This window comes from Biomphalaria glabrata, chromosome 9, assembly GCF_947242115.1.
Source record: "Biomphalaria glabrata chromosome 9, xgBioGlab47.1, whole genome shotgun sequence".
Taxonomy (NCBI): domain Eukaryota; kingdom Metazoa; phylum Mollusca; class Gastropoda; family Planorbidae; genus Biomphalaria; species Biomphalaria glabrata.
Window position 1 is genome coordinate 44,876,501 of NC_074719.1, and position 16,825 is coordinate 44,893,325.

The following is a 16,825-nucleotide window of genomic DNA, read 5'->3' on the forward strand; positions in this document are numbered from 1 at the left end:
ACAGGGTTACTGCAGCGATCGGACCCTCATGATGACATGCTAACTATCGTTAAAACAAACGGCAAGCTAAAAATCTATAGCCCTATTACAAGGTCTTCGTGGCTCGCAAAGACCTTCCTTCATGGAACAGTACCAGGAAAAAGGAGAAGAGGCAGTCAGAGAAAGCGATGGGAAGACAACATAAAATAATGGACGGGCCTGCCGTTGAAAGAGGTTCTAACTAAGGCCAAAGACAGAGAGGAATGAAGAAAGACCGTCGACAAATCTTGCATGGTGCCCCAACGGTCCAACAGACTAAGGGATAGGTAAAGGTAAAGGTAAAAAGATAAAAAAGAAGGATTTTTGTGTGCCCCGCCCTGATTTCCTTCACCCCACCCCCAAAAAAAAAATGCTGGTTACGCCCATGTATAAGCCTATTTAGAGACTATAAAATTCGAGTTTGACATACTGATCCAGACATTTAAAGACCATAGTCTAACAGTCCAGCTTATGATTTATACATAATAATTACTTGGCTTAATCTTCTTATCTTATATAATACAGACGTTACTTCAGAAAAAAAAAAGAAGATGATTACGTCCTACGCGTCATGCATTTAGTCATGCTGTCAAGAGCGGGGGTGGGGGGGTTGTAAGATGTGATATTGTGTGTGTGTTTGTCTATTTTATTAGTTGTGAGTGGTGAACTGTTTTAGCTGGGGATTTTCAAGGGTAGACAATAAGGTTTCCTGTGGTCAGTCTAGCTGTTGGAGCGCTGACCTGGTCTGAGTAGGGTGTTGGTGATTGTTGTCTGTTGTATTGAGAGATATTATTTCCGCGTTGTGTGAACTGACTATTTGGGGGTAATATTATGTTGTGGCATTGATGGCCTTTGTTAATTGAACCTAGTCTAAGCGCCCTGTAGTATTTAATTTGGGCGCCTTTAGTACTTTTAGTTATTGAAGATGATGTATTCAATATTATTATTATATATGTGTAACCTATTGTTGGCTGTAAATAAATACGAATTCTATTCTCCTTCATCGCGTGTATTGTATAATACTTGTACGTTTTAAGGACCGGCATTGGAGACTCATACCCCTTAGTATATCGAGCTATTTGTCTATAGCAAGAACTAACCAAAGTTCGTTACAATGCATACTAACCAACGACCTAAAGTCACTGGTTTTCCTGGCTAGCTCAGGCAACCCATTTCATGCTCTAATAGCACTAGGCAACATTTGTACAGATTTGTCCTAGCATATGGAACGAGGAATGTGCCTTTATCTTTGTGTCTTTCTGAGTATTTATTAGATTTTGGCTTTCTGGGTTTTTCCCCTCAGCTTGGTCCATTTCCATGCTGCCATCTTGGCCTCCTTACAGAGTCATACAATCCATGTTTGCTTTGGTCTTCTGGCTTTTTCTCTTTCATTGTAAGTTCCAATCTAGGTAGGGCCTTTTTGCATAATACATAAGACATTGCGTAAAATTATCATGGATGCCAAATTATTTATTAATCTCTTTACTGAATCCACACTCTCGTCTGCCCCTTGACTTTTGTTGTAATGACGCTGTGGCAGTTACCATAACTATACTTCCGTAACAGTACTTTACAAGGTTGGCAGTTATTCTTAGCAGAAGTATATAAACAGAGGCCGGTCCAGCATTTTGTTGAACGACCCATTCTCTATCTCCTCTGGTGGATGACTTCTGACATCAGCACCTTTACTGAATACATTCGGGAATTCCCAGTGACCATATTAATTTTAAGATGATTATCTTTTAAACAATTAAAACGATCAATCCAGAGTTTTCACTGAGCTGTTAATTAGCTAGAATTTTTATTTTCTAAAAGATATACATAGCCTGTCTAATTTTTCAGAAAAATATATAGAACCGTTTATGAAATCCGGGTCCAGGTTCCTGGTTCCACATATGAATTCGCAAGCTCATAGGAGGAATTGCGATAAGAAAAAGAGAAGATCCAATGCTTCATAGAGCGTTCTAGTTAATTATATCTCCCCTCAAGATCACTGAAGTATTCTAAAATAAATTAAAAAAAAAATGCACCATTTAACATTGGTACTAGATCCGCGAATAAACCACAAGTTAGATTTGATAAGCTAAGGCCATAGTTTTACTGCGAATACAATATTGAAAGAGGCAACATTGAACAATAGTGAGCAGATTCATTACACCTTATCACCTGTTTGTGATGGTCTAACGTAGGTTTGAATTGATATTTAGAAATGAAATTTAGGGCTAATTACATATGCTACATCTTCCCTATTGACCCATAATTCAAAAATACTAGATCTAGATCTAATAAAATGCTCCAGAAAGATACAAAATCACAAAAATAAAGACACATTTCTAGTGTCATATACTAAGACGAATTCGTACAAGTGCTCCTTCTTCCTCGAAATAAAGAATAACCCTTTACCATCACAAAAGAGATACAAGACACCGATAGCAAAGACAAACAGACACAAACACTCTTTTGTTCCCCTGGCAATCAAATCATTAAATAAGAACAAGCTGGTATAAACTTTGTCACATGTAAATTATAAGTGAGTCTGGTGTGAATGTACATTTTAGTTTCTTATAGTTATAATGTTTTCTGTTTGGTGTAATGCACAAATTGTAAGACAAATTTCCTTACGGATAATAAAGATTATTATTATTATTATTATTATTATGTGCAGAGCATGGAATAGGTTGCCTGAATCAGCCAGAAAAAGGCAACGATTGGCAGAGTTTAATTCATTGACTAAATTAACACGTGAAATGAGTAGGACGTAATGATATAATTTCTTGAAGTAACGTCTGTGATTTATGAGAAATTGCAATTAAAGGATGGCATGGGTTGCCTGAATCAGACAGGAAAACCGATGTAACCAATGCAATTTAATGGAATTAAAGTCTCTATTTAAAATGCATGAATAGATTGACACATAAAATACAAGTAGGACGTGACTATATGTAGGCCTATCGTCAATTTGGAAGGAACATCTAAAGTTTATAAGATAAGATGCTACTCTGATTTTTAGAGTGCATTTGCGAAATACTGATATAATTATAATACCGGATTCTATAGCTTAAAGTTTTAGTTTTAGTACAGGTGTTGTGTTGTTATATTATTATTACCACTTATGACCCAAAGCCTCAAACTTAAAGCTGCATTTTAAGGGAAGATAAATGAGACCGTCAAACCAGTTTTAAATTATAAGGAGTTGCCGTTCTTTGCGCTTTTTTAAAAAATAATCTGTTTTAGATTGGTAATCGTTAATAGGTCTGTACAATTTTTCTGCAAGCTCCTCTGAGCAGACGTCGTCTTCTGTAGTTTCAAAATTGGTGTAAGTAACCGAGTACTTTCTCTACAGCAGCGGCGTAACAACCATGGCGCAAAGGGGTTGAATAAGCATAAGATCAATACCAATCAGGGGGCTCAAAAGGGCACTTTAAAAAATCGGAAAGAAATGAGAAGTACTGTATGAATTTAAAAGTGTCATTCTGACATATTGCATTATCATGGGTTTGACATAAACTTTCTTCACTTTTATCTCTCCCTTAGTCTGTTGGACTATTGGGGCACCACACAAGATCTGTTTTACCGCCTTTCTTTATTCTTCTCTGCCTTTTAACTTAGAATCTGTGTCAATGACATGGCCCGTCCATTCTTTTATGTTGTCTTCCCCTCGCTTTCTCTGTCTACCTCTTCGTCTTTTTTCCTGGTACTGTTCCCTGAAGGAAGATCTTTGCGAGCCCTGAGGACATTGTAATATTGCTATAGAGTTTTGGTTTGAGTTTTTTGACAGTGGTTATCTGGTTGTCGTGGGGCCCAATCGCTGTACAATCCTGTCTCTCATCGGATATACATACATTAGAAAAAATATGAAATAACCAAAATGGACCTGAACCTTATTCGCAAGATTAATTTCCCATTTTGGTATCAAACAAAATAATCAATTACCATCAAATGATTGATTGTTTCGTTATAATTTTAGTATTAAATTTTTTACTACCTTTACTATTTTAACTGTGAATAGACCTTGTTTTTAATGATTTAACTGTATAGAATTTAGCCCTTGTTATGTAAAGGGAGAGTGATCCTTAAAGGATTACGGGCACGACATGGCCTAAATTGTGCCGATGTGCCTAAACTCAAAACTCAAACTCAAATTAATCAATGTATTGTCTTTGCCAATGAATAATTGTGCAAATCTTCAACTTGATCCGAGTACGGGAATAGGAGAAAGTACGAGTTTAAACTTATTACCAGACAGACAGAGTGAGTAGATATAAGATTTAAAAAATCTCAAAGCTGTGTGTGTGTGTGTGTATATGGCTCCTTTTGTCTCGAAAGGCAATGGATGCGCCCAAATGAGTCACTGGTTTTGGCTTAATCTTGAGACGGGGCAGAATCTGGTGTGGCTAATCAAGCCAATTCTAGAACGGCAGACTTTGCCACAATTCGTACATGTGTATGCCTCTGATTTAGGGCTAGCAGACAGGGCAGCTTTCTTTTTATCCCTCTTGATTAAAGCCGCTTCAATTCTTTTGTTCTCAGCAAGGGTTGTCCCAGCACGCACAGTCTGTCTCCATGCACTCCGGTCTTTGGCTATGTTTTCCCACATACTTTCGCTGATGCCTGAGGCTCTCATGTCTCGCTTGCAGACATCTCTATATGTTAGTCTTGGGCGGCCCTTGGGTCTGACTCCTTCCACAAGTTCAGCATATAAGATATCTTTCGGGATTCTGCCATCTGGCATGCGGGTGACATGTCCGAGCCAGCGTAATCTTCTTTGTGTCAGGAGAGCATACATGCTGTTCATGCTGTGTATTGTAGAAATTTAATTTTATTTTTTCCAGACCAACCCACAATGACCTCTAGTGAAGACATCCCCCGTAAGAAGATATCCCAAGGAATAGTTCAATCCATTGGACATTATTGGCAAAAGCATCAGCATGAGGACTTTCAAGTCAACGTGGAGGGCGAAAGTATAAAGGTACATAGCTTTATGCTTGCCTCCTGTTCCGAATTTTTCAGGAATTTGCTCAACTCTAACATGAAAGAGAAACAGGAAATGAAGGTTGACTTACCGAATATTTCCTCGACGACTTTTCGGCTGATTCTCGAAACTCTATACACCGGATGTGAGTTGTTGACTAAATACAATGTCTTGGAAGTCTGGTCTGCAGTTCACCAACTTCAAATTCATTTCTTGATGCAGCACTGTGAAGACTTTATCGTTGACAATGTCACTGTGGAGACGGTGTCGGCGTACAAAAAGCAAGCTGAAATCTTTCAGTGTCGGAGATTTTCCGATAGAGTTTTCCCCTTCCTTTGCGAGAACTTCATGGCGTTCAGAAAAACAGAATTTTTTCAACAGCTAGATCTCAACGAGTTAACAAAACTTATTAAAAGTGACCAACTGGACGTAAGATCCGAAGACTTCGTGCTTTATTCAATCTACGATTGGGTCAGTTATGGAGAAACAGCCTTTCCAAAAGTCCAGAAAATGGATGAAAATGCTTTAGCCAACAACCTAGTTGCAAAAGCAGAAGGTGCTAATGCTAACTCTGACAAGATCTCTCATGTTATTAACAATGAGTTAAAAAGTAAGGAAGAGGACCAGTGTCCATTACTTTCAAAGGACAATCAATGTAATGAGAGAGCTCTTCATCTGCATAAACTTATTAAAAGTAGCAGATACCTTCTAGCCTCCGAAGACTGTCTCAAGAACCTTCTAACGAAAACACTAACACAGAAAAACACTCAGATAAGCAATATTTTATCAGAGGCTTTAGCCTTCAAAAGTTCCGGAAAATTTAATGGTTTTTGGCCAAAAGCGGCCATTCACCGTGATAGCAGCACTTTGGAGCATGTTGGCGTCATGTGTGGATCCTTAATAGGGATGTATTCTTTCAAGAAGGACAAGTGGTTTAGTCATCTGATCGGGGGACTCCAACGGGACGCTCAAGTCATCAACTTGAACGGCAGATTATTCGGTCTGAAAAGGAACGAGGACGCAACGGAGTTGGTTCATTATTTTAATAGTAACTGGGTCAGCATGCTAACCCTTAACGTAAAAATTCATCTTGTTTTGCCACACGACAAGAGCATTTATATTTTTAGCTCTGAAAATGTCATAACCAAATATCTAATCGCCAGCGAAGTGACAACATCGGAACCTTACATTTTGGAAACTGAACATTTCAGTCACACTATTGGCAATGCGAAGTACGCCATGAGTTTCCACAACCACATCCTCGTCTTTGAGTCAGTTAAAAACAACAGAGCAGACAGCACCGCAGTCCACTCGTGGAACCTACAAAGCAATGTCTGGACCCGCGTCGCCAATCTGGATTTCTCCGCAGACAAAATGACCAGCTTCAGCGATGACCATTTCTCCTACGTCCTCGACAAGGCGGGAAATTTGTTCCGCGTGGACGAAGCCGAGGCTGTTCAATTTTCATTTATCGAGCAGATTTGGGATTTCCGCGTTGACATGAAAGGGGTCGTACTTTTCAGGAAATGCTTGTATGTTTGTGGGGAGGATCGGGGGGAGGGAGAGTATTTTCAAGTAATTGAAGGCGTGTATACCTCCTTAACATTTGTCAAAAAAACACATTTTGGGCCATGCTTTGTTCCGTTTCTAATGAATAGCTCTCTGCTGACATACCCGATCGATGACATCTACTAAGGGAGGTAACAGAACTACGCAATTCTCAAGGCTATAAAAGTTAACCCTCAAGCTAAACAAAATACGAAACGAACTTGACCTACAGTGTTGACTTTAAACGTATTACGTGCCTGATATATATATATATATATATAAAGCTTGTTTCATTAGAATTGTAGTTTTAACTTTTTAATAACTGTTTGAGGGTTTGTTTAAAAAGTAAATAATTTCTAATTATGACATGATATTTTTTTTTTTTGCTATTTTTAAAATGTGTATAAGATTTAATATAATGGAATGTTTATCATATAAAAGTTGTACAATTATTTTTTAAAATTTTATTTAAAATAACAAAATAAATGTTGATAAACAAACTGATTCTGTCTTGTCCGTATAAAACGTGTTAATTTTAATGGAAACAAAGGAAGGATACATTTTCGAATCCGAAGTTTAAGAATGGGAGAAGTATTTTACTTGACTATGCAGACCCAGTTAGAAGTAAAGTTCCCCTTTCAGACCTTGCGATCTATAAGGCAGAGGATGTAATGTAATCTATTTCTGTGGCCCACGGTCAACGAGTGTGTCTTGTGGCCAGCACAACGATCAACTGTCTCTGCTTTTCTCCAACTAATGTCAGGTACCCATTAGAGCTGGGTAGATCTAGATGCGCCCTAAAGATCCCGAAATTTAAAATCCCAATCTTCGCCAGGATTCGAACCCAGGGACCTCAGGTTCAGAAGCCAAGCGCTTTACCACTCAGCCGTTGCGCCTCATGTAGACCCGTTCATTCTTTTATGTTGTATTCCCCTCGCTTTCTCTGTCTGCCTCTTCGTCTTTTTTTCCTGGTACTGTTCCCTGAAGGAAGATCTTTGCGAGCCCTGAGGACATTGTACTATTGCTATAGACCTACATATTACGCCCGATGCAGACAAACAAAGCCATTGTCTCTCCGGCGTCTAAATTTTCTATTAGCTGTCTGAGCCTGTGTGAATCAGAAGGTCGTCGTAGGAATGATTTGTTTGGCCAGCCACATTTGTAAGAGCTCTGCCATTGACTCTTTCAGAGAAGATAATTATGTCTAAAAATAAACGACATTCCTTCGTAATAGAACATAATTATGTCTACTTAAAACAAGACATTCCTACTTAAGAGAAGATACAAAAATACAAGACTTTCTCAGTTCAATACCTACAGCATTTAAAATGTACCTTGAATGGGGCCGGTCAATTCGTGAAATGCAAGCAGTGGAAAGGTCTGTCATGCATCGTCTAGTGTGTCTGTCTGAGATGAGTCGTTTCGTTTTCAGGAACCCACCCACACCTAAACCTGCACACCGAGTCATTGAACTACCTTTTAAGAGAAATTCTATGTAATCCAGTAATTGGTCACATCAAATTAAACAAATATTGTCATAAAACGGATTCTAGAAACTATTAGCGTACTATTGATTAACTGCCCTTGCAAGGGGAAAATCCGCTATTAGTCTGGTGTAGTCTGTTTGTCCTTCTGTCGTCTGTCACTCTCAGATTAAATAAGTAAAAAAAAAAAAAATCAGGGAAGCAAGCCTTTAAAACAGTTCACTGACGTTTTCAATGATAATTTGTTGATAGACTCCGCGCATCAGTACACACTGAAATTAGAATAAGATCACACTGAAAGGATATAAAAAGACTCCTAATATACTTTTAAATGTATTTATTACATTAATTAATAAAATGCAAAATAATAAAATATTCTCAACATTTTTGATCCGAGCATTCGCTTCAATTGTAGGTGTATTAAAAAAAACAACTTTTTTTTTTTACAAAGTACCACATTGACTATCATAATTATTTTTAGTGGATGACATAACACGAATCAATAAAAACATGAAACAGTGAATTAGTTCCCCTTTCAGACCTTGCGATCTATAGAGCAGAAGATGTTAAGGTCATCTGTTTCTGTGGCCTACGGTTAACGAGGGTGTCATGTGGCCAACGCAACGACCAACCACGGCTGACCGCCTTTACTTTTTCCCAACCAACGTCAGGGACCCATTAGAGCTGGATGTTGTCCAAAGGTCCCGAAATTAAAAATCCCAGTAATCACCAGGATTAGAACGCGGGACCCCAGCCAAGCGCTTTACCGCTCTGCCACAGCGTTTCCCAGTTAATTAGTACTACTTAATACATTTTGTTTATATGGCAGAAAGGGAGCTAAACACTGCCATTTTCAGATAAATGACAGTAATTAGCGGTTCTTTACCTTAGATAAGCCTTGTCTTTAAAAAATGATTTTTTTTCTTTTGCGTGTTTTATGGCGCAGGCACATTATATCACACATTGACCTACGTACACTTAGATCCCTCCGCGTCGTTTGGCTCATTGGGAAGCAAGCTGTCTCCACAAAGATCTTATCTTATCATGTAACTCCGCTCCCGAGCCACATTGATGGTGCGCATCAGAGCGCCATTCAACACAAGTAGTGGCAGACATGTATAGACAGGAAGAAGGACTGTTGTAGATCCGGCTGAAGAAGTCATTGGAGTCTGAACAGTCTGGCAAAGTGCTGTCCTATGTGATACTAGGGAACTATTTGGGAGACCTGGAGCGTCACTGGGAAGTGTGTCGGTGGTCTGTTCTGTGTTCTGGTATTAATTAGGACTTAAGACGTTACTCCTTGTGACTTTATAGTGGAAGTCCAAGTCCAACTATGTGTTGATAGCTTATATAATAAATATATAATTTATTATTGCCTCATATCTGTTCGTTGAGTTTCCTATCTATTCGTTGAGTTGCCTATCTGTTCGTTGAGTTGCCTATCTGTTCGTTGAGCTGCCTATCTGTTCGTTGAGTTGCCTATCTGTTCGTTGAGTTGTCTATCTGTTCGTTGAGTTGCCTATCTGTTCGTTGAGTTGCCTATCTGTTCGTTGAGTTGCCTATCTGTTCGTTGAGTGCTTACCTTACGAGTTACAACATTATCTTATCTTATATAATACAGAAGTTACTTTAAAAAAAAGATGATTACGTCCTACGTTACTTAGTCATGCATATTAACCAATGACCTAAATTCTGCCAAGTCACTGGTTTTCCTGGCTAGCTCAGGCAACTTACTCTAATAACACTAGGGAAGAAGGAGTATTTGTACAAATTTGTCCTAGCATATGGGATGTTGAGTATGACCTTATCTTTGTAACTTTCTATTTTATTAAATTTTGTTTTTGTATTTGAAGATTATGGTTCAGTGTTTTATGTATAATTGCTACTTTACTTTTGAGCCTTCTGTCCTGAAGGCTTTCTAAATTTAGTGATTTTACTAAAGGTGTTACTCTAGTCAAATGTGAATATTCGTTTGTTATTAATCTCAAAGCTGCCACTGGAAATACTGCATTCCTCACTAATCGTCGGACTCGAAGACTAGCCTTATTATTATTATTAATCTCACTGCTCTTTTTTTGTGTCTGTTCCAGCCAGTTTCTTAAAGTTTTCTTGAGTTGAAGGGTCCCAAACAGATGATGCATATTCTATTATTGGCCTAACCAAGGTTAAATAACATTTTAGTTTTATGTTCTTATTTGATTTATATAAACCCAAAGATCTGTCACTGGCAATGTCTGAAGCCTCTTTTATCATACCTAGAACCCAGGTCTACATTTTTGAAATTATTATTGTTGTAACCCTGCCTTGCACCAGTGCTTGAGGTGCGCACTAGCGCACAAGTGAACGAAAACAGGAAGAGACTAGAACGGAGAGAATAACAGTGCATCAGGGATTGTGAAGAGTCTGAATGTTTGGGAAACTAAGAAGAAGCCAGCTTTTGGTGCTGCCTGAAGGTTGTAGTAGGGACCTGGAGCGAAGCGGGGAAGGCTGTCGTTGGTCCACATTCGGGTTAAGTAGCAAAGGACTGGTATACTTAGTAGTGAGACTCTGAGGAAGCTGAAGGATGAATCATCATGTTATGTGTTTACCCTAGTGAATAAACACAACTATTATTGCCTGTTAAACTGTGTTGAGTTGCATGCCTATTCGTTGAGTGCCTAACCTAGAGTTACAACATTATATTTGAATAATGAGCTTTGAATAATACACTGATTACAAATCGTGCTAGTTCTAATTATATGTTATCAATGACATCTAGATAGAGCCTAGATTTAGATTCATTAGGCAAAGTGAGATCTATATAGTTGATAGGCGGTAGAGAACGTGTTTGCTGTTGGTGTTACTATAGAATTTTGTCGCGGTTGTGTTTGTTAATAACAGTCGTTGACTTGTCGCACCAATCTGCTGGTAGACAACTAAACCGTTGCAGGATTATTACATCTTAGTTAATCAAACTTCAAATAACTTGAATGACTTCCTCGTGAACAATACTAAATATAGCCTTATTAATAATATTGACAAGATCATGTTAATATGAGCTAAAATAAATGTAATCGAGTTTAGTAATGTTTAGTTTAGTTTAAAAAATCTAACTCTCTACAATTACATAACTATATAGTCTGACGGTCTGGAGCCGTCTCCACTAACTCAGACAAAAAGACAATAACGCCACCTAGGATGCGTCCTTCAGAACCAATCGCTAACGTCTTACCACCATAACCGTAGAAACACACACACACACACTCCGTAACTGCACAGTAAAGTACATGGAACAATGCTGATGTTGGTATGTTAAATATGGTGCTACAATGCTCATGATTTTACAGTAAATATGATGTAACTATTTAGATGATAATTTTACAGTAAATTAGAAACTACAATTTAGGCACTTTTCTACTTGAAGATCTTTTGACATACCATTTGATGTGTTGACACTTAAGAAGATTTTACATTTTGGCTTAGACTTACTTAGACTTAGGTCCTCCCGCGCGTTGGGCGGCAAGATGTCTCCACAAAGATCTGTCACTGGCAATATCTGAAGTCTCCTCCCACCTGGTGTCCACTGCTCTGAGGTCCTCCATGAAAGCGTGCAGCCAAGTTATACGAGGACGTCCCTGTCTGCGCTTTCCTCGTATTGGCCTCCATGAAATTTTCTCATCGAAGTAAAAATAACAGGTAAGTTACAACTGACCTAAATAATTACGCAATTAGAACTAGCCAAACAGACAAAGCTGAAGTCCTCTAGGCCTCCTATGCTGACCGAAACAAGAATTAGCTGTGTGCAAGATGACTGCTGACAGAACTTGTGCTAAACAAAAAACAATGGACCTCATTTACCAATCGGAAACAAAACAACAAGCTTTTAAAATTTGATTCTGACCCTAACCCTAACCATGATTCAACAGTCAACTGAACGGAAGTTCTAAATAAAAACTATTTCCTGCCTGCGTTGAATTATCGAATATATGAACTGAATGCCAATATTACAAAGCTTTATTTCATTTTCATCGGTTTTGAAAAGTTTTGTTTCATTGCAGACGACATGAACTAAAGAAAGAATTGGAACAATAAGGTTGGAAAGTCTACTTCTTGAACTAGATTTAAAACATTATACACAGTGCTCTCATGACGCTTTAAAGTGAGTGAAATGAGTGGAAATATAGATCTAGATATTTTTACAAACCTTATAATAATAGACCTCATTCACCAAGCGTAAACAAACAACATTTAGCTATGTGATAATATTGATAAAACAATGGAAATTGCGTATCACGTGACAGCCTTAATGGATTTCGTAATTTGTATAAAAGATATAGAGAACCACTTGGCAAAATGTTGTTTATTTACGATTGGTGAATAAGGTCCATTAATAATGTTGTAACTCCGCTCCAGAGCCACACTGCTGGTGTGCATCAGAGCGCCATTCAACACAAGTAGTATAGGACATGTTTATACTAGGAAGTAGGACTTTTGTAGATCCGGCTGGAGTGATCTGCAAGTTATTGAGGTCTGAGCTGTCTTGGCTCAAGAGAACGTCATTGGTGCTATCTATGTTGAGGACCTGGGTCGGCACTGGGAAGTGTGTCTGTGGTCTGTACTGGATTTAGGTAGAAAAGCACTGTTGTCACTTAAGACACTCTGGGACTTGATGGCTAAAGTCCATCCCTTTTTGTTCTGTAAATAAATCCCTCGGCTATTATTACCTCTTGCCTTTCGTTGAGGGCTTAAATTTACAACAATAATATATCAACTCACTCTATCTGTCTGTCACTCTGGTAAAAGATTGTATACGTTATTTCTCCCACAACCATTCTAGGATCAAACTGAAATTTTGCACAATTATTTATTTTACATGATAACACAAGAATCAATAAAAAAAACAAACCACCAAGTTATTAATAATAAGTTACTCTGCTTCGTATCTCAAACAAGGGAAATAAGTAGAATTAACCGAAGTAGTGGTATAAGATGAATCAATCCTCTTTATATTAGGCTGCCGTCTAAGTCTTAGTGAGCATGAAATAGAAACAATAGATAACTATACAATCTTCCATGTTCATAGACTCTTCACTAGCAGAGTGGTTACCACTTTGGCTTGAGAAGCCTGAGAAGACCTTAGCCCACAAGTTCGAATTCAGGTCGTTCCCCATAAAAAAAAAAATACATTTAAAAAGCGATCACACAGATATACCGTTCTATCTCCCCCTTCCCAAATGGTCAAAACAATTGATAGGATTATAGCGTATTGAAAACTTTAAAAGCATGAAATGACACCAACAAAAACATTGGTAAAAAAATATCGATATTCGCACGGATTTATTATTGTTAGCCTAGATCTATTACAAATTTAATTACATGTTAAAATGTTTGTAAAATGTTTTACATGTTTCGGATGTTCCTTCAGAGTTGAAGATAGTTTACTTCCTAATCCAAACCTCCCGCAGGACGACGGGGGATGGGAGCAGGCAGGGTTTGAACCCTCGACCGTCGATAAATCCGAACGACAGTCCAGCGCGCAAACCGCACGACCAGGCAGCCATCCTGACTTTTATAGGTAGTGAAGTGCTTACATCCACTATATAAGGAAACAAATAAAATAGTACATTGATAAATTAATTTCATTTGAGATTTATTTATAGTAGGAAGCGTGGTCGAGAGGCCAAGTGCGCTTGAACTTGGCTTGGCTTGGCTTGGCTACCTAGAAGGGGGCTCGAGGTTCGACACCCGACAGCAAAGGCAGCGGAAAACTAACTCCTAGATACCCCCTTCCCCCCACTGGTCCACAAAAGAGATTGGACCAAATCGCTCTGAGCATGCTATAAGCATGAAAGTAGCGCTATATAAAAGCTATAATAGTATTCTACAGCTAAAAAAAAAAAAGATTTTTGGCCTTTGCCTTCAGTTGAGTTTATAGCCATCCCTAGCCATCCTGTCGTCGTCGCTTCTAGGTGCTCCGACATCCTCCATGTTCTGCTTGATACTCAAGTCTTTATCTTTCCCTGTGAGTTCCCGTCCAGATCTTGCTTCGCAAAGTTTGCTTTTTTTAATTTTTTTTTTTAAATCTGAGTCTTTTGATTTCTAGCACTGCTGGTGTTCGCCGAGTAAAGAGAAATTTTGTTCGGTGACACCAATTATTTGTCCCAAGTCTTTGATGGTAAATATGAATATCATGCATATTATGAGATCTGAAATAAATTTTGTACAAATTTCTTTAATACAGACTTTTTTTTTGCTTTTTTTTTTCAGCTCGAGTCACTATGAGCAACACATACATTAGTACTACAAACAAAATTTCCAAAAGAATTGTTCAGTCTATTGGAAAGTTTTGGCAAGATCACGAGAATGAAGACTTTCAGGTCAACATTGAAGATGAATGCATCAAGTGCCACAGCTTTATTCTTGCCTCTTGTTCTGAGTTTTTCAGAAGTTTACTCAGATCCAATATGAAAGAGAAACTAGAAATGAAAGTTGACTTACAGAATATTCCCATGAACATTTTTCAGCTGATTCTCAAAACTCTATACACCGGATGTGAGCTGTTAACTAAAGACAATGTCTTGGAAGTTTGGTCTGCAGTTCATCAGCTTCAAATTGATTGTTTAATTGAGCACTGTGAAGATTTTGCGATTGTAAACGTTTCCATAGAAACGCTGGAGACTTACAAAAAGCAAGCTGAATTTCTTCAGTGTGACAGATTTGGTGAAGAAGTATTCCCGTTTATACTGGAGAACTTTATGTCTATAAGGAAAACAGAGACTTTTTATCATTTAGATGTCCAAGAAATGACTAAACTTATCGAAAGCGACAAACTAGTTGTAGGTTCTGAAGATGATGTTTTATATTCAATCTATGACTGGGTCAGTTATGGAGACTTGACAACTCCAAATGTCCAGAAAAGTGATGGACGTTCTATGGCGACCACCGATATGACCTCTGCAAAAGAATATGTCGCTAATGTCTCTGTTGTCAATGACAAGGATTCAAATAAACGAGAACAAAATGCATCTGCCCTAGCTCAAGAAAATTCATCGGCCCTAAGTCAAGAAAATTCATCGGCCCTAAGTCAAGAAAATTCATCGGCCCTAAGTCAAGAAAATTCATCGGCCCTAAGTCAAGAAAATTCATCGGCCCTAAGTCAAGAAAATTCATCGGCCCTAAGTCAAGAAAATTCATCGGTCCTAAGTCAAGAAAATTCAACGGCCCTAAGTCAAAGTCAAAAGTCAGATGACAGAAGTCAATATTTGCTTCAACTTGTAAACTCTACGAGATATTATCTGCTCTCTGAAGCTTGCATCAGGAAACTTTTATTGCATACGTTAACTCTAAGCAACGCGCGTGCTAAAAACATTTTATACGAAGCATTACTGTCTAAAAGTTCTAACAATCCAAATAGGTATTGGCCGGCTGCCGCCACTCACCGTGATACCAGTTTCTCTGAACACGTTGGTATCATGTTCAGCTCTGTCGCTCAGGCATTTTCCTTTCAAAGACAAATGTGGTTTCAAATTTCGGAATTGAAAATTTTCAGTCGGAACTCCAAATATATAGACCACAACGGTCAGCTCTACGGCTGCATCAACTACAACAATAAAAAGGCAGTGTTTCATTTTTGCAATGGAATATGGCTTGGCGTGTTCTTGTCGCCCACTGAAGCGAATCTGTTGTTGTCACACGAGAAGTGTATTTACTTTTTCACCAGTGGGAACAAAATTGAAAGATTTAAGCCTGACATTCCAACGGCAAAACCTGACCAGTTTACTCACTATATAGAAGACGCACAATACGCCATGAGTTTCCACCAGAAGATTCTCGTGTTCGGGTCATGCAACAGCAACAGCGAAGCGTGCACACAGGTTATAAGTTGGGATCCGGAGCCAGATGTCTGGACACATGTAGTGGACCTTTATTTCACCGCTGACAACATGACCAGCTTCCATGACGAACAACACACTTACTTACTTGACCAAAACGGACATTTGTATCGACTGGAGAATTCTGAAACGATTCAATTAACATTCATCCAAAAGATCTGGAGTTTTCGCGCCCTTCTGAAGGGCGCCGTGCTCTTTAAAAACACACTCTATGTCTGCGGCTACTTCCCGAAGTCTGGGAATTATACGCCAGAGATTAAGAATGTGTACTCATCATTGACGTACATCCATATGCCTCTTGGAGGGTCTCATTTCATCCCTTTTACAATCTGTAAGACTTTCTTAAGCTAACTGCGCTTAGCTACTAAATTCAGGCAGGATAAATCAAAAGAGGTCTGCCATCGTTAGCACGCTGCAAAACTGAACAGAGCATGGTCTACATTTTTGGATTATGTCATTTTAGACTGCATTTCATTTCTCATCGATCAAATTTCAATTCTTTCATTTAGCATGTGTTTTTAGACAAAGTACCAGAAGTGTAATAAACACCTAATGATGTTTCGAAACTTTTTAAAACTAGGTATAAATGTAATTTCTCGTTTTGAAATTTGTTTTTCTAAAATCATTTATGAACTGTATATTTATATTTGCATATTTTATTTAAATTTACAAAATAAAGGTTTGAAAAAAAAAAAGGTTGTTGATTTTTTGTATTTTAGAGTAAAAATGTTGTATAATTAACTAATTTATCTTAATTGATAAGACATACATACATTTTTATGGAGTCCGTTCGATTATTATTGTAAAAAACGAGAGCCTCAGCTGTGTATCAAGGATTGGCCTCTCACACATGAAGTTGCAAAGGGAAAAGATCTTCCCTCTAGACGTAAAATGCCACAGAGACATCCAATGAAGGGCGTGGTCACTCCAAA

At 38.2% G+C, this 16,825-nt stretch overlaps 1 protein-coding gene across 3 annotated transcripts; it reads left to right on the top strand.

Annotated features, from left to right (window-relative positions):
- The first annotated feature begins 2,065 nt into the window (after positions 1-2,065).
- On the top strand, positions 2,066-16,414 carry LOC106050463 (uncharacterized). Of its 3 annotated transcripts, XM_013205435.2 has the most exons (3): positions 2,087-2,203; positions 12,060-12,160; positions 14,269-16,414. In XM_013205435.2, the coding sequence occupies exon 3, from the start codon at positions 14,280-14,282 to the stop codon at positions 16,242-16,244; it is 1,965 nt and encodes a 654-aa protein (XP_013060889.2). In that variant the 5' UTR covers positions 2,087-2,203; positions 12,060-12,160; positions 14,269-14,279; the 3' UTR covers positions 16,245-16,414. The 3 variants fall into 3 exon arrangements, with proteins under 3 accessions (XP_013060881.2, XP_013060889.2, XP_055896490.1); XM_013205427.2 differs by lacking the exons at positions 12,060-12,160; positions 14,269-16,414 and adding an exon at positions 4,851-7,039 and having other exon boundaries at positions 2,066-2,203; XM_056040515.1 differs by lacking the exon at positions 2,087-2,203 and having other exon boundaries at positions 11,941-12,094.
- The last annotated feature ends 411 nt before the right edge of the window (positions 16,415-16,825 follow it).